Genomic DNA, 23,067 nt, shown 5'->3' on the forward strand with positions numbered 1-23,067 from the left:
ACAAATTTAATAAGCAAATTTGCCGTATTGGATATAATATATAATATATATAGTTCATAACGTTTTCGCGATAATATGAAAAATGTTTGAAAATAATTTTAGAATCGCAAAAATATATCAAATTTATCAAGCCCAAACCAAACACTGTGCATGTAAAGCCCAGCACGCGAAGTGGAAAATCGCTTGAAGTCTCAGAAGCACACTGGTCCGATTATGATACATTTTTTGGTCCGATCATGATTCACCCTGGTTCGATCATGATACAAATTCCATGGTCAGGAAAAACGATATATTTAAATGAATTTACGTCAGATTTGCTATAAATTGTAAACTAGACAGATAGACTTTTCCGATAAATATATATTATTTATGATTACATGTAATATTAATGGTGAAAATGTGACATGAAAAGCGATGTACCTTGAAAATAGCCTAAATTTGTCGGATCATGGTACATTACCCTAATGTCCGAACAAATCGATAAATTCATTCTAGCCTATAAACTGTACGAGTTATTCGAAGGAGTTTTCAGAAAAGTCTTACGTTGAAGTAAAAACCTCTCAATAAACAACTATGGCGAAATCTGTTATCAATAAGGTATATACGAAGGAGCGGCAGATAAGCGTGGTTACAAGTGTTAGATAGCAACATTTTTCGCGTGCTGAGATCGTGACGTCACAACAACCAATTGAACACAGTTTGGCGTAGGTAATATATGAATTTTGTTAGAAATCGTATTGAATTGTATTATGACAATTTCAGAAACAACATGTGTCTTCCAGGTGTTGTCATGAATTATGTTACTATTTTGGAGAGGGTTTAAATATAGAAAAGTTTCCATAAACTTTTATTATCATTTATTCCGTTTTCTCATATGACCTCTCCCATATGTTACGTTGTTCTGAACCTCCTGGTTATGTGTGTGACACAATCAATAGATGGATTCTAATCAATGACAAATTGTAGGTCTTTGAGTTTCTTTTTGACAATTGATCTGTGGTTAACTATCGTCGTAAGTAGAGCACTCAGGAGTTGGTTGACTCGCTTCATTCAATAAGCCACCGCCGACCTCAATCGAACGTTTCCGCTGATGCTTTGAACCTGTTCGGCCGAAAAAGCGCATACTCCAGCTGGTGCATCTGCCTCCTGTTGTCTTAAAAGCTCTGCTACCAGCTCGATTCTAGCCTTCGCTAGCACCGTCCGTGAAGTGTAAAAATTGTTGAACAGCTGAAACGTGAACAATTACTGCTGAACAGCTACGAATGGTGAATTGGAAAATTACCTTCCGATGCTGAAATGCACCGGGAATCCATAAACCTGGAACCTATGCTCGAAATCTCTTGGCGAAAATGTTGTAAACAAATTTGAAACTTTGCGGGAAAATCTGTTACCTGACAGAACAAACGCCAGCGTTTCTCAACATCGGGATTTTTGGGAGAAGCAAACATGCTTATGCCTAACTTTTTGGCTCAATAAACTGACCCACACCACGATTAACCTCCATACGATGGCATTCGCGTTTTTGGTAACCGTAGAACGTTAAAAAAAATAAAAAAAACAATTTGTCGAAAATCCGCACTGAATGCCGAACGTAAACTATTGTTGTGACGTCACAACTTTTTACTCGCCATCTCTGATCGCATTTTGAAAACTTATCTGCCACTCCTTTGTAATATACCTTATTGATCTGTTATTACATTGCAAAACCTTTTCCGCAAGATTGGAGGCCCTAGATTATCAGGTTATTACAATCTACTTTTACAAGTACTGTGTGGCCTCACAGCAGGCGGTTTTACTCCAACTCGAGTAATTAACCTTTATAGTTTCTAAAAGTTTTTTTTCCCAAACCCATCCTATTTTTTCTGTCACTGCCAGCTTGTACCTTTTTGTTGATGAATAATAACTATTACACTAGACGGGAAACAATGGTTGGTTTTGCGGCGGGGTATAATCCTCTACGATAGTACTTTTCATTTCTGTGACAGGTTTGCATCATCACATCATCATGTATGGGAAGCACCCGCATCAGCACCAGTGACGCCAGCTCAGCATTATTGTGAAAATTGTGCCAGAAGAAGGAAAAACCACCGCACACGTCACCGGTACACGATATGCGACGATTGTTTAGGCTAACCTACCGTTTTCTGAGTTGAGTGCCCTCTTTCTTGCATCGAGTATAGCGAACCTATACATTCGAGAAATGACAAGACACTCACCATTAAGGCAACTGTCAACATCAAAACGGATAACGGCAATGCGAAATTATACAGATCGCCCGTTTTGATGTTGACAGTTGCCTTAACGGTGAGTGTCTTGTCATTTCTCTAATGTATAGGTTCGCTAATCGAGTAGGAAGCTGAACCGCGCCGCTGGTGTCGACAATTACTACAATAAACCGCGGGTTGGATTGAGGATTCCGGTGGGTAGGGGGAAGGGGTGACTAGGTTTGCGGGTGGGCGTCTTTGTTTGGTTTGGCGCTTGTGTTTTGCAGAGTGAACACATGTGGGTATATGATATGATTTTTTGTTGTTGTTTTTTCTGCATTGTCTCGCTTGTGTGTGCTGCATATTGTTTTGTGCCATTGCCACTGTTGTCCTATTTGTGGGTTTATGATTTATGACAGGACGGATTTCGCACAGGGGATGTTTTGTGTGGGCTGCAGTCGCCCTGGTGACGCGTGACGATGTGATCGGGGCTAATTTTTTTTGCGACAATTGCCATTTGCTGTGGGAAGCTGGTCGCAATTGTTACCATTCGAAACATAAACCAATCGTGTGTATTGTGATATTTAAAACTAAATCCAACCATTTTTTTTTTAATTTATTCACCTATTTATTTATTTTGTAAAAAAGCTTCTACCCTCCATAAGCGATAGTTAAAATACAAGCGCACAAGTGGATCGGCGATGGCAGTTTGTCCTTCAGACCGATGTCGCTGGCACGATCAGCCTGCATACGTTTGCACCAGTTTGTTCCATTCGGCCGGGAAATTGCGCTGTAGATGTGCCAACGTTTTCTTGATTTGGGTCACCTCGGTTGGAGTGCACTGGGGGCAGGCTCCGCGCAGCACAAATGGGGCAAGACCTGAAAGTAAAAATTAATATTCATATGAATGGATGGATACTCTGAAGAATTAAAACAATATATTTGTGAAAAATGCAAATTGTGATATGATTTTTTTTAAACTAAAATTTTCGTTCATCAGTATCTGTATTTAAAAAATCATAAGAAACACAGAGCATTAAAATAAAGTTTGTATCAGTAAAATATTGTTCGATTTCAGAGCATAGCACGAGTTTGCAATGGTCACAACCTGCAACGAATTCTTTAGGTCAACCTTCCATAGCACATTTAGCGTGGTGTGTGTGTGTGGAACCTTTCTAGATCCCACTGTCTGGCAGTGATGTAGTGAAAAAAAGACAGTTGCAATTATCTTTCATTTCTGCAACTATCTTTGTTTCGGGATCTAAAAGGTGTTAGCTCTACCGACCTTCCAAAGACCCTTTACAGAATGACTGAGTACTTGCAGTACATTCCGGAGTAATTTTCCAATCAGTAAGCCCCGCCTCAAAATAATATTAGAATCTTGCAGATTTTATTATTATTTTCAGACTTTCAATTCGTTTGATACATTTGTATCAAAAAAATTTACCCGTATTTAATAGCATGTTATATTTATTGACAATAGGATTCAGGAATTCAACTGTCGTACTGTACCAATGTTAAACACAATCATAGCGAAATGCTAAGCTAAAAGAGAACGCTCTCACCATTTAAAATCGATCCACATCCTATTCATTGATCTGTCGAGTATCATTCAGCCTGGATGAAGTTGCAGAAAAAAATCGTTGGACATTCAGTATCCTTGGCTTCTGTTGCGAAAATCTCTCCTTAAGGCGGCTTCGAGATCTTTCTAGAAGATCTGCAGAAATTTTTGGTTCATGCTCAGATGTTTTCTTCCTCAGTTTCAAGAGACACCACTTCAGCCCTAGCCTCATCTTCATGAACCGACCTGCATTGTAACACTTAAACACCCAAAAACAATCAAGAAAATATATCCAGCGAGAAAACTGTGACGCAGGAGAAAAATCACGTCCGTTCACGTTCGTGGTTTACTTCGATCCGGGTGAAGGTAAAATGGACAATATAAATCAAGTGAGAGAAAATGCTGCAAAAAGGCCTCGAAATGGAAGTTTCGGAACTAATTGCAGGATACTAAGATTTTGCAGTTGGACGGAATTATCATCTACAACTTTTCCGAAGACATCACACTGATCAGTTTTGGCTGTAACCATCAATACCTTCTCAAAATAGCATTTTTAATAGCTTTTCAAAAAAGAGTCGTCTTCCAAAAAATTGAACCAATAGCATAAAATGGCATCTTTTGCTCATAGAACACAGCAAAGTTCAAGCCATGTCAAGAATGACACTAAGTTACGTCAGAAAAAAATTCAAGTATCTATACTTTTCAAAGTAAAAACAGTTGAAATTATTGAATTTAATGCAAGAATTATTAAATATTATTTTCATGTTATTGGGCATAATCTTTAAAAATTATTGCAGACCATTGTAGAGATAAAGACAGTAGGGAGAGCCATCACCATCTATTTTTTTTTATTATTTCTTCCAGTCACAAAATATTGCGGTTTGAAATATTTCCTCGCATAAATTGTTGTCCTCCAGAATTCTATTCAATGAACAACTACAAAGTCCGGAACGTAATTACGTAGTCGCGCATCCAAACATCCAAAGAATGATTCCAGTATGACTTCAATCGAATTCCACGCTGCATTCCAATTTCATACTTATTTACCGTGACCAGTTTCAGGTTAAAATTCCGCAAATAACTACCCTCGCAAGCACCGAATCCAGTACCGGATCCGCTGTTGCAGGTATACAATGCCTGACCACAATTTGTCCTGCCAGCAAATACCTGGCTGTCAGCGGCAAGCTCGCTCTTGTGGTGTAATTTATTTGAGCATTATTTCGAAATTCTTTTGTTTTACCCTGTCAAGTGAAAAATGAGCGACCGAGCAACTAGTTTGAATATATAGAAATGAATGAAACATCGTCGAAAATTCTGCGGGGAATTTCCAAAGCAATGATTTATTCCCTACGGAATCGATCAAGTCATTTTTCTCTCTCGTAGAAAAGACATCGATAGCAAGTTCAGATGCCAGCTTTCGACTCAACTCAGCCTGACATTTGACTACAAGCAAGCAGTGAATGAGAGCCTTTTGATTGCCTGTTGAACCTAAAACTTCGAGCTGAATATAATTAGTGTACGGTAGAATGTCCAATATTCAGTTTCACATTTCCATAGCAATGTGCGCGAGGGGAAAAAATGATACTCACTTTTGAGCCGCTTGCCAACCGGATCGCAGGGAACTTCACCGAGTGCACATTTGAGCTGTCGCATCAGGTACCGCTTGTCGCTGAGTGCCTTCTCGAGTGCCTCATCCGAAACCTGTGACTTTTGTGTTGTGGCCGGAGCTGCTGCTGCTGCTGCTGCTGTTGTTGCACTTGCTGCCAGTGCAGTTTGCACTAGACAAAGCATTGCGAAGGTAATGCCGATAAACAGCAACCTTTTGGTGTGACGGGATGACATCGTTCGGACCTGATTTTTTTTAAAGAGAAAGTGATCGAAGGTTAAGTTTTTGCGTAAATACTAATATATAGTTTAAACAAAAAGTGAGTGGTAATATTTTTTTGATAAAAAGAACAATGAATGCTGGTGTATTTCACCTAAAGGTAAAATTATTGACGGTAATTGTACTCGCGTGTGCGTAAAGTCTACAGAGATTTAATTTTTTTTCCTTGGTGCAACATTCCGATTCGGAATTTGACCTTCTGTTTATTCATACACAGACTTCGCAGCCGACTATTTAGTATACAGGACAATTGCGGGGCTAGCGCTACGATCCTACTGACACTAACAGTCTCTCCCGAGACGAGACTCGAACCTACGACGACTGGCTTGTTAGGCCAGCATCGTACCTCGAGACCATCTGGGAGACTTAAATAAAGAACGTAAAAGCAATGAACTCGGCGAGCAACTACTCAGCGGCCTTTCGACGCTCTTCTGCATACACTAGAGGCACCAAAATTCACAGGAATGGTTAAAAAGCAACTATTTTGAGCTTTGGGGCAACGTGTGTTTTTGCTTTCAGATTTTTGTTTGTTTTTTTTTTACATAATTTTTTAATTGTTTCTGCATAAAAAATCGAATTTTATTGTGAATTACCCATCTCACGACATTTTCAAGTAGTAGCTTTAGCGATAGTTCCGGGAAAAAAATCTAACACATCTTGTCTCTAAGCACAAGGCCACTCTTGATCATCTCACTGTTATGTAGCACGGTCATTAAATGTGCATACTGCTGTATTGAAATAGTCAGACCGGACAAAATCATAAGAGCGCGTCTTAAATCTCTAATCTAGTCTAGTGGTTGTCAGATCATGAAAAATTAAAGAACAAAAAAGTTAATAATGTCCAAACAAAAGAAAAAAGGTTTAAAGCCAGAACGGCTTGGTTGTTTGTTATAATGCCTTCGGCAAAGATAAAGGAATTGAGGCAAAAATTCGAAAATATAATTATAAATTAACCCGAATCTACCCAATCTGTATTGACAAATCCAGTCCGTTTTTGTTTTTGCTTTCTGGTTTAATAGAAGTAATTACTAATTATCTAATAGATAAATCGTCTACCTCAAATCTTTGTAGGGGTAAGAGGCGGGATCATCATCATCACCAATGATCAACCAATCATCATTTGACAAATTGAACGTTTCTCGACATAAAATGGAAATCATTGATATTTCGCCATCATATGGCAATACTTCTATGAATACCATTAGATGCCACTTGAAAGAGAAAATCACATCACAAGTTAGTTTAGTTTTGTATGTGGACGCAGTAGCTTTTCAAAATTAAAAAAAAAAAAGAATATTTACGGGGAATTCTGGATTGATTCGAGCTAAGTACCAATCCCAAAAAACTCAACTTAAAAAAATATAAACCTTTTTCCACGAGAACTCAAGCTGAACAATGATAGTTGACTGAACTTAGAGAAGTGGAAAATAAGAAATTAAAGTTAGTTAAAATAATTTTCAAAATTAAAAAAAAAAAAGAATATTTACGGGGAATTCTGGATTGATTCGAGCTAAGTACCAATCTCCAAAAACTCAACTTAAAAAAATATAAACCTTTTTCCACGAGAACTCAAGCTGAACAATGATAGTTGACTGAACTTAGAGAAGTGGAAAATAAGAAATTAAAGTTAGTTAAAATAAAATTTTTTTAAAATTTTTTTGAAGTAGAATTACATCACATCCAGAGCGTCACAAAAACTGCTCGCTTTCAAATGCTCAAAACTTATTCACTTCCCCACCAATTAGCTTCAGTCATCCTGAAACCGATTGAAAAATTAGTTATGCGTCCGCTAAAATGTCCACTAAAAAAAATGTGTTGTGTGTGATGTGTTGATGTGTGAGTTTTGCTCGTTTGAATGCACAATAGGGTGGGACAAAAAATAAATGTTTGCTCCCATGCACTTTTCGTGTTCCCTATGGGTCCTAAAACAACTGTGTAACATTTTAGATCGATCGTTGGAACAATATTTTTGCGCGCGATTTTCAAAGATTCCATACAATTTTATATGGGAAAATCCACTTATCCAAAACTTTTTCTCTAGAGATGTCTGGTCGACTCTTAAAAATATATCAATACATGATATTGGTAGAAAATTTTCCTTGGAAAAACTCTTCTGAAGACCGTAAGGCGTTACGATATCTATAGAAAAAGTTATTTGCTTCAAACTGATCGAATATCTGACGAACGGCTCACCATTGAATTTTCCAGCAACACTACCACAGCATGCTGCTATTGTAAACTTGCTTAAGGATGAGAAATAATTTTGCGTGGAATTAAGCTCTAAAGTGTGCTTTTCGGCTTATAATATCTTCGGAGAAGCCTTCAAAATAAATTTTACGCGATATCATTTCTTATCACATGGTTGAATTTGCAATAGCAGCATGCTGCAGCAGTCTTGCCAGTAACATTGAATGGTGAGCCGTTCGTCAAATATTAAATCAGTTTGAGGGAAATAACCTTTTTTATAAGTATCGTAGCGCTTAACGGTCTTCAGAATAGTTTTTTCCAGGAAAATTTCCTACAAATATCATGTGTCGATATATTTTTAGGAGCCATTTGGACATCTCTAGGGAATAAGTTTTCAAAATAGTGGATTTTCTCATACAAAATCATATAAAAAATTTAAAAATCGGGCGCAAAAATATAGTTGCATCGATCGATCTGAAAATTTACACAGTTGTTGTAGGACCCATAAGTAACACGAGAAGTGCATGGGGGCGAAAAAATAACACCATCGCTTTTTTCCCATATAACCGTGTCCCAGTCTGATGCACAACGACACGCACACTGCAAGTTCAACTCTCAGTAGTCACTAGGGTGCCAGCCAAAATGGTCATTTCGGATTTCAGAAAAAACCCTATACAAAATGTTCACCTGCTCGAAAAAACACCCTGTGCAAAATTTTTGCTCAATCGGACTTAAAATGGGGTGGCGCAAAACGATTGAAGTTTAGTTTTTTTGAAAACCGCAAAATCACCCAAGGGAGGGGTGGGGGGGGGTTGGAGGCTACGTGAAATTTCGGTTTTCGAAATTTTTTTTTGATGCCAAATGACCTAAAATTGCATGAAACGTCGAGAATTGGTGTCATCTGAACATTTTTTTTTGCAAAAATCTGCGGAAGACGGAAAAATTGTGGAAGGCGGAGTTCAAAATGATTAAAATTTATCTTTTGAAATTGATCACTAGTCTCTCGAAATAGCTTGTATAATGGATAAACACTATAACTAGCATCGAATACATTATGTTTCATTAAGGTGGTTCATTTATTCGGCATAGGGTGGTTCATAATATTGTGAAAAATGAAGATAGTGTCTTCGGCAAAGTTGTAAATAATATTTTATCCTTCCAAAAAAAAAAGCCTTTAAAAAAATTGGAAATATATTTTTTTTTTCAAAAAACATTTATTTTTTCAAAAAATTATAACTTATTTTTCTTGATCTCTGTTTAAAATCGGACTGGTTTCATTGTTTTGGTAATCTTTTGTTTGTGTTTTATTAAAAAAATCAAGTTTTTAGAAAATGAGCCCTTTTGAATAATTAATAGTTAATTTTTATTAAATATAATAATCAAATAATTTCTAAAGTGTATTTTATTTGGAAAGACAGCATTATTATCTACAACTTTGTCGAAGACGTCACACCAATCAAACGAACCGAAGTGCTGTTTTTTATTTTAATAAAAAACAGCAATTTTTTTTTAATAAAAAACAGCACTTCGGTTCGTTTGATTGGTGTGACGTCTTCGACAAAGTTGTAGATAATAATTCTGTCTTTCAAAAAAAATTACACTTTAAGAATTATTTGATTGTTATATTTAAGAAAAATTAACTATTAATTATTCAAAAGGGCTCATTTTCTAAAAACTTGATTTTTTTTAATAAAACACAAACAAAAGATTACCAAAACAATGAAACCAGTCCGATTCTAAACAGAAATCAAGAAAAATAAGTTATCATTTTTTGAAAAAAACATGTTTTTTGAAAAAAAAAAATATATTTTCAATTATTTTAAAGGCTTTTTTTTGGAAGGATAAAATATTATTTACAACTTTGCCGAAGACACTATGCCGTTTCGACTGTAGACATATTTTTAATTTCCAATAGAGCACTCTATGAGGTATTAAGAATATTTCTAGAGTCAAAACGGTTTATTTGATTGGCATAGTGTATCTGGCAAAGTTGCAAGTAATAACTTTGTTCTTCCAAAAATAAATGTACCTTGTGAAAAAAAATAAATTAAAAAAAAATTATAACTTTTTTTTCTGATTTCTCCATGGCCGGTTTCGTTGATCAGGTAAACTTTCGCAGTTTTTATACAAAAATCAGTTTTTTAAATGGGCTGTTTTGGTTAATTAACTTATAACTTTCTTTGATTTTTTTTTCAAAAAATTAATAATTTCTTTTTAGAGTGTATATATATTTTTTTTTTTGAAAAACAAAACTATTATCTACAACTTTGCCGAATACGTCACACCGCGCAAACGAACCGTGTTGGTTCTAGAAATATTTGTAATCATCAATACCTATCCGAAATAGCATTTTCAATAGCTTTTCAAAAATGAGTTGTGCTTCAAAATATTAAACCAATAGCACAACATGGCATCTTTAGCCTATTAAAACGTTTATGCAAAGTTTCAGCCAATGGGCACGTTCCCGTTCTGATGATGTAAACTTGACAAAATATATATGGTCGGACTGTCAAAACGACGCAAACCCAGAAACAACGAATCAATTGTGTTGCGTATCTGATTGAGATCCCTATACTCGCATTATCACTGAATAACATCGATACAGTCTTTTGTCCGATTATATAAGCCTTTGTGTTCAATCAAGTGTTGGCAAAGGACATTATTGTGGTAAATAAAACGAATAAATTGTCTGGTACAACTTTCGAAAGAACAAATACAAGTGTCTTAGAGAGTAGATTTTTCAAACAAAATAAAATAAAACATATTCCATCAGTTTCCACCGTTTCATGTACTTAAAAGTCACTTGGAATGGGAAACATTTTTTAAATATTCGAATTCCATGTACCTGCCGAGTTTGAAAATGGCATGAAAGCATTCAACATTTTCCGCGAGACACAATCTTAATTTTGGTTGAGATAATTTTTTTTTTTGCACAGAGTAGTTTTTTGATACATTTTGTAAATTTGTTTTGTAATATCTTGCTATTTTACATATAATTTTTCCAATTCAACATTGCCACCCTAACGACAATAATATAACAAATATTATATTTTCAGGAATTTTTCTATTGGTATTCAGTGAAAAGTGATATTTTTAATTTTATACTTATTTTTACACAATATTATGAACCACCCTATGTCGAATAAATGAACCACCCTAATGAAACATAATGTATTCGTTGTACATCATCATAGAAGCTGTTTCAAGAGGCTAGTGATCAATTTCAAAAGATGAATTCTAAAAATTTTGAACTCTGCCTTCAACAATTGAATAAACGACCAGTCCCAGAGAGCAGATTTTTGCAAAAAGAAATTTTTTCAGATGACAGCAATTCTCGACGTATCATGCAATTTTAAGTCATTTGTCTTAAAAAAAAATATTTCGAAAACCGAATTTTCCGGCCCCCTTGGGTGATTTTGCGGTTTTCAAAAAAGCCAAATTTCAATCGCTTTGCGCCACCCCATTTTTAGTCCGATTGAGCTGAAATTTTGCACAGGGTGTTTTTTCGAGCAGGTGAACATTTTGTATAGGGTTTTTTGAAATTTTCTGGTTACTTTTTTTACATACGATGATTGGCGCCCTAGTAGTCACGTTTTACAGCTAACATGCAGAAATTTAGTATTCATTGTCCTTCTGATCACTGTAGCATGAGGATGATCAACCAGCAGCAAGTAGAGCTGCGGAAAGTCGCAGCGGTGCAGATGGCGATTTTAAATATATTTTTGGATGGTTTTTGCTGTAACACTTGCTCATCCGATTTTAGCCTTTCATGACGGACAAACCAACAAAGGAAACGCACTGCACTGATGATTGAAGATCACCTTCCACAGCGCTAGATTTTAGATCTTTTGTTTGTGTGGGAAGCACCGTCGTACAGTGAAACCGTTAGTGATTCTATCCAGATCTGGAGCGTTCGCCGAAAGCCATTTGCCAACTTCCAGGGCTAGTAGTGGACTCGGAGTGACTTAGGTGACTATTTTCTTTCAAATAGTGACCAAAGTGGTTGACATAGGGCTTTCAAATTTATTCTGTAACCTTAAATATTCATTTTGTTTTTAGTCGTGCCGCCACTCTTGCTGTTCCTTTATGCCACATTTTTAACAAGTGTTTCACGCAAGGAAAGTTTCCTGCGGTTTGGAAGCAGTCGCTGATGTTTCCCGTTCTAAAATCCGGCGACCGGCAAAACGTTAGAAATTATCGTGGCATCACTAGCCTCTCTGCTGGGTCTAAACTATTCGAGATCATAGTACGCGGTTATATGCTCTCCTGCACTAAGCACTATATTTCAACCACTCAGCATGGTTTTATGCCGGGCCGCTCTGTCTGTACCAATTTGTTGGAGTTCACCTTCGTGCATCTCACAAATAAAACAAAAAGCTCAAGTTGATGCACTTTTCTTCAATGACGTGACACTGCTGCTGGGTGATGGCTGCAAGCTGGTGTATGCAGATAATTTTTAGTTGTTTTTGGAAGTACGAACTATCGAAGACTGCCGTCGCCTACAAATTTCTTGAATGTGTTTACCAGTTATAACCTTCCATCGTATTCTAAACCCGGTTATCTTCGGTTATCGCATCGACGGATCGGAACTGAAGAGGGTTGATCATGTAAGGGATCTAGGTGTTCTTCTTGACACTAAACTTACATTCCACCTACATCACGCAACGATAATTTCGAAAGCTACACGCAATCTTGGTTTCATATCAAAAGTCGCCCGTGATTTTAATGATCTGCACTGCCTAAGAGCGCTCTACTGTTCATTAGTACGCCCACTAGTCGAGAACTGCAATCTGGTTTGGTTTCCTCACCAACTTACTTGGAACTTGCGTCTTGAGTGTATCCAAAAACCATTCGTCCGTATTGCATAACGTGAGCTCCCCTGGCGTGATCCTGCTAACTTACCTCCGTATCCAGATCGCTGCCGCTTGATCGGAATTGATACACTTGAACACCGTCGCCGATTGCATCAAGCTGTGTTTATAGCCAAATCCATGGAGAAATCGACTGCTCGAAGCTTTTGTCTCTCGTGAACTTTCGTGCATCACAACGCACTCTGCGTTCAACTGGATTTCTGCAGACCCCTTTTCATCGCACATCGTTCGGTTATAATGAGCCCGTCACCGCCTGTATGAGAACTTTTGCTTGTGTTGTGCACCTGTTTGACTTCAACGAACCCATGGATAAATTCGTGCAGAAGATTAAAAGAACGAATATTCTATGAAATTGACACAAACATTGTAATATTTATAAGGACCTTGATTAGATAAATTGTAGAAATAAATAATAATAATAATAATAATGATAATTATAATAATTTAAAATATGTGTTAATAACATAGAAATGATTGGTTCTAGTAGAAAAGTGAAATCTTGTTCGTAAGTGTACATTGAAATAGTTACAATTAGGTACAGATTCTGAAATGCATTTGGTTTTTCAATAGATTTCAAACTCTTTCTTGTTCAGTTTTCAACGAATTGAAGCTTAAACACGACGATGCGAAATATAGCCTCGTTTTTATAACTTCCATTCAACCAGGAGAAACAGGTGGATTCAATTGATTGAGGACAATGAAATCGAACTAGTTACGTAATTTCACACACAATATTGATTGGAGACACCGGCATCTTCAGTTACGTTTCATCGCTGCTCTTGGAAAGCTACTCTATACTATTCACTCAAATAAGAGATTTCAAAACATAGCGTGGCATGGAACTTTTACGATTCCATGATTCCTTCCAAGCCATCGAAACTACTTTAACTTGTTCAAAACTGAAATGAGCAAAGTCATCATTTTGTCGTAAAACAGTGATTTTTGCGACTCGTTAGCGTGGATAAAATCATTTACCTGAAGTAGTGATTATATTCCTGCCACCCGCCAAACGATATTTTTCTGTTCACACAACTTTCATTTGACACGGCACAATACAAATTGATGTTTTACGGAGCCAATTATATACCCGCCAAAACGTTATTGATAATGATAAAAAGATTTACCTATGAAACAGGTAAAGAAGTTCGGATAAATTTTAGATTTGAATGAAACTTAGCTCACGTATTGAGTAAACTGGATATTTTTCACAGGGGAGGAAGTTTTTTTGACTTAAGCATAATTCCCTGAAAATGACTCAAGCGTAATTTTCTCAAAATGCATATACCTGTTCAGAAATTAGTCTCGAATCTAAAAAAATCCTCCATCTGTTGAAAATACCCAGTTCGCTTAGCCGAATACGTGTGCAAAGTTTCATTCAAATCAAAAATGGACGTTATTGGACTAGGTAGGTCATTTGCATGAAAAAACTTATAAGTGAAATTAGGCAGGACTGCAGCTAATCGTACCAGCCTGCTTTTTGATAAAATGCAAAGTTTTTCATGTCTTGGATGCCTTATCGAGTTTATTCCCTAATCAATCGTAAAAAATACATTGACTTAAGACAGACTGTTGTAATACTACGTTTACTTGAAGTCGCGTCTCATACACAACCTTTTCAACAATTGTTTAGTTGTTTAAGTTTGATCTTTTTTCACAGTAGATATTTGTGCATATTTTATAACTTTGTCGAAGACATTGATTAAACCAACCGTATTGGCTATAACGATAAAAAACTCCTAAAATTAGAATTCCCGTTAGCAGAGAAAACTCTGATCCATAATGAACCGAGCCGAGCTTATCAATGATAGAAATATTCTTACAGCCAAAACGGTGTATCTAAAACAATATAGTGTAGATAATAACACAGTGCAACAAAAATTAATTTTTTCTTCTGCCTTGGCTTCTCTGTATGATTTTTTTAAGTAGTTTGATGCAAAAATCAATTTCCCCGAGGTGGCGACAATGGCGCCATTTTGAAATTTTGAGAAATCGGAAATTTCCGATGTTTTTTCTTTCGTCGCCATTTTGTTTGAAAACCAAATATCAAAGTTCTAAAAGTATGTCCACATATTAGCATCTGAGCTCAAAACGGGGATCCTACAAAACCCGTTTTGGCAGGGTTATAGTATATTTCACAGTGCAAAATAATATCAAGTATGTAGAGCATTAATGGTAATGCGCTAATAACTTGAAGTGGTAGTTAAAAACTGTCTTATATTGAGTGAGAAAGTCTCAGGAATCGATTGGTAGGTGTCTGGTCCACGTAATATATCAGTAACATACCAATTTTGCCCCGATTCCCCTACAATATTAAAATAGGTTTATCTCGACGTTAGATTAACTTATTTGAAATCTGTTTAATGTAATATCAATTATGTAAGCGATACTCAAAGATACAATAACAAGAATATGTATAAAAATTTTATAAAGCTCAACATCGACTGACTCTCCAACACTCTTTGAAACATCAGGACGCATCGATGTTGGCATCATGGATACACTCAACCTCCTCGCCAAGGTCGAATCATTCCAGATAGCGTTCACCAACCGCCTTGGTTCTGCGTGTGGGTGCTAGGGACGCGGCATCCAAAATACTCCTCTAGGTAGGTACCATTATGCTAGTACTTCTTCGTGCTCTGACTTGACCTCCGTCGACTCACGAATTTACTCCATGATTATTCCGGTAAGCGAGATGAAAGTTTCTTTGGACTCATTTTTCACTGTGTACTACCCGAATAATAGAAGCTTACGCACTAAAACGCACGATATTCGCTTACGTCTCTCGAGCTGTGACTTCGACGCTGTGGTTTTGACAAAAAAAAAACTGTTGCAGTGAATTTAGGATTCAGAGCTGTCCACAGCTCATCAAATTTTCCGATGTTACCGAAGTAGTGAGGCTTCAAGTCATTTAACCAGAGGAGGTGGTACACTTAGAGCTTTCAAAGCTCAGCACCACTGTACCCTGACTCCGCTGCATTATTGTGACATACTTGAGCGACTTCTTTATGAATTGAACAAAAGATCCGCTTGTTGTTCGTCTTTGGAATCTGTATTCGTCCTATGCCGAATCCAGAGCTGTACGGAAAATCGTTGGGATGTCCACGAGCGGTGACGTCACCCAGAAACTGGATGATTACAATTTACCCGAATTATGTCTTCGAATGCATCAACCGAGCAAGAGGCAACTAGCGTAGAAGAAATACTTGCAAACTGCTTGAGTGCATGCAAACAGCAGACTGCTTGATCTGGAATTCAATTTGGACTCCGGCAATGTCGATCTCATCTTATCAGCGCACACTGTTTCCAAAGCTGCAAAAACGTGATCGAAATTATTTTGACCCAAAAACATTGATTTTAGAGCCGTAACGTCTTCAGCAAAGTTGTTCCATTAATTATTCTCCATGTTATAGAAGTAACAATTCCATGATTAATCTACCTAAAAGTGAGAAATGAGTTTTATTTTTCTCATTTTCGCATATAAAAATCTACTTTGCTGAGTAAAGTTCTAGTGCAAACAACTTTGTCGAAGACACTATACTTGTATCTGGTCATTTAAATGAACTATTGTGAAGTTTTCTCTAGAATGCCCCTTAAAATGATTTTTTTAATATAACTTTTTAAAGTGATTTTTTAAAATTTTTCAATGTTCCACAATGTTGTTAACTACAATAAAACACACAAGTTCACCGGAGAAAGTCTATTTTTATCTCTCGAGGTTATGTAGTTATTAAAGATTTTTATTAAAATAATGCACCTATTTATTTACAAATATCTGTACAGGAGACAACGAGAGACAAATACCTATATCTGGACTAAATGATGTTTTTCTTATACTTAAAAATAGAAAAAGTTTAATCTGCAGATATTTGCAGATTTTAAAGATATCTATTAGTAAATTTGTGCATTGTTTCAATAAAAATCGTCAATAACCGATGAAATATGAGACATAAAAATAAACTTTCTTGGAAGAAATTGTGTGTTTTGTGCCAGTAAACAACAATTTAGAACATTGGAAAATTGTAGAAAATCACCACTAAATGTTATATTTAAAAAAAAAATGATTTTTAGGGGCCATCTGTAGCAGCCTCCAAAAAGTCCATTAAAAAGGCAGATAAAAGTATGGTACCTTTGAAAAAGTTGTTTCTTATGAAATATGCAACAACTTTGCCGAACAAAGTGAATTTTTATGAGCATGAGCATGAGCATGATTGACCGCCCGCGGTTGCTACTCCGTTATTGCCAGATCAGCTGTAATTACACAAAGAACCAACAGATGATGTTTGGGACCAACATGCATCCTCGATGTGTAAAAACAGGTGACCTAAATCTTTATATTAGGCAATACCAGCGCCGGCCGCATCCGAATGCAGGTCAAAGAAGGAGTTTGTATAGGAATATGTTGACGTGATACTCGCTTTATTGGAAGCCGAGAACACCTCTGCACTTCCACGAGAAATCACTGGGATGTTGGAGAAAAGGGTAAGGTTTGCAGCAGGGTTCGTTTTGGTAAACGATGCGCTAATGTCGGGTTCTTCAGAACAAGTGCCGCGTCTACAAGTTTATTACATCCGCCACGATATTCATAATGTGATTCGAACTTATTTAGTTTGACAATGTAACACCGCAACAATAAAACGTACGCGAGGATACAGGATTTTTGACTACACCGAGACAACCTCAAATTACCGTATATCTCCTCGTAAGGTGATGCTCTTTATACCTAGAACTATTGCACGTTGTTGATCCATCTGTAGATAATACGACCTCATGGAAGGTACCGACGCGGGGGTTGAAATAATATTTATCGACTGAACGAAATCTACTTCGATTTCCGATGTAATAATTTGGATGCAACGCGCGAGCAGTCTCCGACTTAACGTTGATGAAGATGAGAAAGATATGATGAAATATCTGGGTTCACTTCGCGAAATCACCACACGCCGGAAGTCCATATATCAGCAAAACTCGCCCGGGCTGAATACGCGTTTACACCGAAGCGTTACGAACAACCGCTTTAATCCCCCCGGCCGACACATACGCGCAGGAACTCGGCGTTTACGTCGATTATCTCTTAACAATGTACGCCTAATACGCCTAATAAATATGAAAATTGGCAATGTTCCATGCATCCAAAGCCTCAACAATTTAATAAAAGCAAATATACATATAAGCCTGAATATATTTTTAAATTTATTGATAAAGTGCCGAACTAGTCATAAATATAACAAATTATGTAAAACAACTGGTCAAAAGCTAGAACAATAAAAAAATCAAAGCATATGATTCCTAAGAAACACATACTCCAAACTCCACAAACCACACTAACACTTTGTGGACAAAAATAAAACTTGATACTGAAACCCTGCGGAAAAAAATACCGCGCACACAATTTCAACGATGAAATCAAAATCTCTCTGTATCTGTTTTCTCACATAAAGTAAAACTAGAAACAAGCATCAACATATCACTTTACAATACAGACAAGACAAAACGTATACTTAGCTTTCATCTCTGCATTTTCCAGTTGTTTTCATCGTTTTTGGACTTTTCTTTTCTTTAAATAGAAGTACAGTGGCAACATGCATGTATGCCTTCACACACTCGTTTAATCCATACAACATTTCATTCGTTGAAAAGAGATAGCACATATACACTGTAAACGGCGATGCATGGTTTTGATCTTATTGGCAAATTTTCACTTCAAGTTTAACTAGATACAAGCCAAATATAATTTGCACTATGCCAATGAATAAATCCCTAATGAGCATTCAATCACTATAAAACTATGTGGAGCAGCTGCTCGAAAAACACTCTCCTTATTGTATGTAATAACACCACACACTCCACACTTTCAAACCGTCGCCAAGACAGCGATAGAAAAAAAAACAAGAAAAAATAAACACTGGTGAATCTAAAAAGCAACGCAATAATAATCAATTTTCACAATTAAATTCACTTTTTTTGTGGAACTTCACACTTTTCGCACTCAGCACATTTCAATAGAACACCTGTATATATGTTTAACAATTCTTTAGGTGTAAAATAACCGAAAATCCCCAAACAATGTGATGATTTCAAAGCAGGAACCAGCTGGCCAATCTTGATCACAACCATCCGCGAACTTTTCCAAGAAAAAACAATTTTAAATTTAGAAAATAAACTCACTCCGCGATTACATCTCTAACGAACATGCACAACTAAATTACAATTTTTCTTCCGATATAACATGCGAGCGAAAAATTTTTGCGTCCGATTTCGGTCATGGCTTGCTTCGACCTCTTGCCGAACAAAGTGAATTTTTATATGCAAAAATCAATAAAGTAAAATTCGCTTCTCACTGTTAAGTGGATTAATCACAAAATTGTAACTTCTATAAAATGGAGAAAAATTAATGGATCAACTTTCCTGGAGGCACTATGGCTCTAAAATCTAATTTTTGGGTCAAAATAATTTTGATCATGTTTTTGCAGCTTTAGAAACAGTGTGCAGCGGTTGTTTTACTCAGCATTTATGTACATCGTAGATCTTTTATTCTGAACTTTGACGTCGTCCCTGCTGCGTTGGACATCAAGAACTGCGACCTTATCTTCTTGAAGCATCTTCTCAGCACGGTAGATAAAAATCGGCTTATGAACGGTGATTCAGTGGATGTCATCACTAATAGATTCTACGAAAAACTGGATGAAATCTTTCGCGACCGCGACCGCGCTCTTCTTGATACACTGTGCGTGCTCACTTCCGCTTCCGATATCCTGTATATTTAATCGTTCTTTGTTGGAAAGGGCGTTTCGTAGCCTTTGGAAAACTGCATCTTTAACACCAATTCATAAGTCTGGCAATCGTAATAACGACGAAAATAATCAAGGGTTTCGCTTCTATGCTGCATCAGTAAGACCTTCTAAACGCTGCTGGTTCATGGAGCACAGTTTGACCTATGATCTCGGAATTTCATAATGGATTTGCCCAACGTCGCTCCACAACCACGAATTAGATCTACTATTCACACGAATATGTAGAAATGTAATCAATAAGTTTTCATGTTACATTCAAATTACATTCAACTTGTTCGGAGTCTTTTACAATCACCTTGAGTGTTCCACAAGGTAGTGTTCTGAGGACGCTGATCTTCATATTATTCGTTAATAATAATACTCGCATAGCATCACCGACTTAGAGGTTAAGCTAGACTCTAAACTGAGGTTCAATGAACACGTAGCATTAACATCATCAAAGGCTGTACTTGGATACAGCCGGTAACACTGCTGTTCATTAGGTATGCACTACGCAATCATCTTAGTATGATTCTTCTAATCTTCCAAAATATCTAGCTCGCTATGCATTGATCAATTTGGAAACGTTAGGAGCAAGGTGACAGATGATCCAGATAATTTTGATATTTGATATACTCAACGGAAGCATTGACTGTCCTCAATTACTTCAGGAAATTCCACTTTATGTTTCATCCCGACAACTACGAAAATCTCTTCTTTTTTATGTTCCTCTACATTGAACTGCGTATGGCCAGAACACTCCACTTAACTCTTGCCTGACGGCCTTCAACGACGTTGGTATTCATCCTGGTTATACTACTCCTAAGAATATTTTTTAAGAGAACAGAGGTAGTGCAGTCTGTATGATTTATTCGAAGACGAAACAATAAATAATAATAAACGTAAGAAAATGTTGAGCTCTTCGAGATAAATTAATTTTTATTTGCTTGTTTTTCTTTTGTTGCAAAATTTTTTTTATGCGTTTTATATTTTTTCGTTAAGACTAATTATTATCTGAAACTTTGTCCAGATCGTCACACCGATCAAACAAACCAATCTGGCTCAAAAAATATTTTTAATCATCATTATTATTTTTGCATAAAACCTGTTTACAAAATTGTCGTTATTCATCAGAACATGTGAAGTTGTAGCCAGATAAATAATAGTCGATTAGAATGGTTGCTCGTTCCTTGTGGAATTCCACTATATCAGAAATGTAAGAAATGTTGTAAAATTGTAAAATATGTCAAAATGAGAAAAATCGTACCAAATAACCTACACTTATTTGTTTTAGCAATCTGAGTACTTTTTGCGGGTGGACAAATTTCATTAGATTTAAGAGAAATTTTCTAAAAGGGCGTATCTGAATCTGTCTGAGAGTGGAGAATTTTTACTGAGAAGCATTTCAAATAAATACCAAATTCCAATTGAGAAGTTGATGTTTTTTTCTTGAAGGAAACTTGAAATTATAGCAAAACGTCTGCTAAAAAATTTAGGATTGAGAAACAAAAGACAGCTTGTGACACATCCGTATTCAAACTATTTCAATATAAGCTTCACAATTATTCATTGACAGCAGATTGGATGAATAATTAAGACGTATTTAGCCAAAAATCTCAACGCAATCAATCATCAAATCAGATGCTGTTGTTAATAGTTGTTATAATAAATGCTCGGAAATCTTTGATAAATTATTGTTAATTTGCTGCTTCAAATAACACCATATTCTTAATGAAAGCAGAAAAATCTGTATGAAAAACGAATCAGATTGGATTTGCTTCAAGACTCAAACAGGAATATCAGACAGAATCGGTTAAAAACATTACTATAACTAGGTATAAAAACGTTTTGCTAGAAAAAAAAACCCGAAAAAACTGCAAAGGTTCTATCCTGATTGTTACTTTTGAGTGTGCAAATAATTAACCTGTTCAACACCATGTTCGCGTGTTGTTCAATTTATTGACATGGCTGTCCAGTGTGTAAACACGAAACTTTAAATGAAATATTTCAATTAATACTGGCATCAAAATACCCTGCAGTGAATTCATTAAAATACCAGTTCCGATCTCTCTCGCCAGCTTCCTAATTTCATCCGGAACGTCCGCAAATAGAAAGACGTCGGACAGACGCTGATATCAATCACATTAGCATGATTTAATTTGGAAATATTTTTCCTTCCGGAAAGCCAGAACCGAGAGCGGGCATTTCTCTCTACGCTGCCGAACGTGACCTGATTTGGGTGAGCGATGACCAGCACAAGCCCCAGTTCCACACGGACCGGCAGTGTGAAATATGAGCCCATTCATAAGCACATTACGTAACGGCTATTACTCACTCTTGAAAACATTTCCCCACTCGGTGGCGCCGTTGGCTTCCACACACTTTTGCTCGCTTGCAGCCCAGTTGTAATCAGCTTCCACAGTGCCTCAGCCCTCTTGACACGTCTCGGGCCCCTAGTCGTATCAGACCCCAACGTTGCGGGAGCTTTGGTTTTATTTTACTCTTCTCTTTTGTACGCTATATATTTTTAACGCGCAAAACTCTTGCCGTTGATGGCCACTTGCGCCAAAAGCAGCTCTCGGATTTTACGCTGCTGGCCACTTTTGTTGTGGGCTATTCCCAAAGTCCAAAAGAAATGGTATTATCTAATAATGGACGTCTTTTCAAGCCACCGCCAGTGTTGAGGGAATTCTGATCTCCTTCTGTAGGTTGTTTCTTCCGACAGCGAAGACCGTGCACTCAATTTAACACAAACACAACACTGCAACTGCTACTTACTCGTCTTTTGCTTTTGGGAACGACGGGAAAATGCACATCGAAACTTGCAACTCACTGATAACGATGTTTTTTTGTGCTTCTCTTCTTTTTTTTCTTACACTGTCCTACCAATAGTAACAGCACGTGGTAATGAAATTTTCGTTTGGATAGATTTTTTTTTTCTCCACTCGCTCGTTCCGTTGTCAAGACAACCTCGGATAGTTACAGACCATCAATAGCAGCAAAAAAGAGTCGATTTTGCGATCACTTTGTAAATTTTCTTCTCTCGAACGTAGAAACTGGACTCGAACTCGGTCGACGTTGAAATGGGCAAAAAGTTGGCTCCCTCTATTCGGTAGAACAGATTGCAAACTGACTGCACGAGGCAGGGGTGGAAAACGAACGAAAGACAGTAGCAAAGGAAAAAAACTACCCCCGATGGGATGTAGGGTGGGGGGTCCTGTTCAAATTTAAACCGAACACACTTCTGTTTGTACACTCCGCGCTGGCTGTGTGTGCAACCGCGTGCAGCCAAATCTACCCGAGGCAAACAGTGCGAAGCTGATTGCAATCCGAAGTACCTCTAAAGCCGTTCAGACAGCGTTTTCGCATTTTCTGCCTGCGCGCACCGGACCCCGCCGACAGCGAAGGGTACTCCGGGGTGGGGCAAAAGCGTCGAGTTTGATTGCCTGTCACCGGTCTTACCCTGCCGTACCCATTGACTCAGTTTGATTACACCTTGGCATTTGTTTTTTTAGTTTTTGTTTTCTCCTTCTTTTATTTCTGCTGATTGCCGGGGTAGCCACAGACAGACGAGTGTCTGTCGTGGCGC

General features: G+C 37.1%; 1 protein-coding gene across 2 annotated transcripts; it reads right to left on the bottom strand.

Annotated features, from left to right (window-relative positions):
* Window positions 1-2,829: 2,829 nt before the first annotated feature.
* On the bottom strand, window positions 2,830-22,822 carry LOC129729895 (putative odorant-binding protein A10). 2 transcript variants are annotated; one of them, XM_055688773.1, is made up of 3 exons: window positions 22,257-22,822; window positions 5,355-5,616; window positions 2,830-3,083 (listed from the first exon to the last, which is right to left on the bottom strand). In XM_055688773.1, the coding sequence occupies exons 2-3, from the start codon at window positions 5,605-5,607 to the stop codon at window positions 2,944-2,946; spliced, it is 393 nt and encodes a 130-aa protein (XP_055544748.1). In that variant the 5' UTR covers window positions 5,608-5,616; window positions 22,257-22,822; the 3' UTR covers window positions 2,830-2,943. The 2 variants fall into 2 exon arrangements, with proteins under 2 accessions (XP_055544748.1, XP_055544747.1); XM_055688772.1 differs by having other exon boundaries at window positions 21,814-22,822.
* Window positions 22,823-23,067: the final 245 nt, after the last annotated feature.

The sequence above is a fragment of the Wyeomyia smithii genome, chromosome 3 (genome assembly GCF_029784165.1).
Source record: "Wyeomyia smithii strain HCP4-BCI-WySm-NY-G18 chromosome 3, ASM2978416v1, whole genome shotgun sequence".
Classification (NCBI taxonomy): Eukaryota; Metazoa; Arthropoda; class Insecta; order Diptera; family Culicidae; genus Wyeomyia; species Wyeomyia smithii.

What these genes read in the sequence shown, in the direction of transcription:
- LOC129729895 (XM_055688772.1), bottom strand. An exon ending in GGTTGGCAAGCGGCTCAAAA is followed by an intron (nt 3,084 to 5,354) that starts GTGAGTATCATT and finishes TTTTACTTTCAG; the next exon opens with GTCTTGCCCCATTTGTGCTG.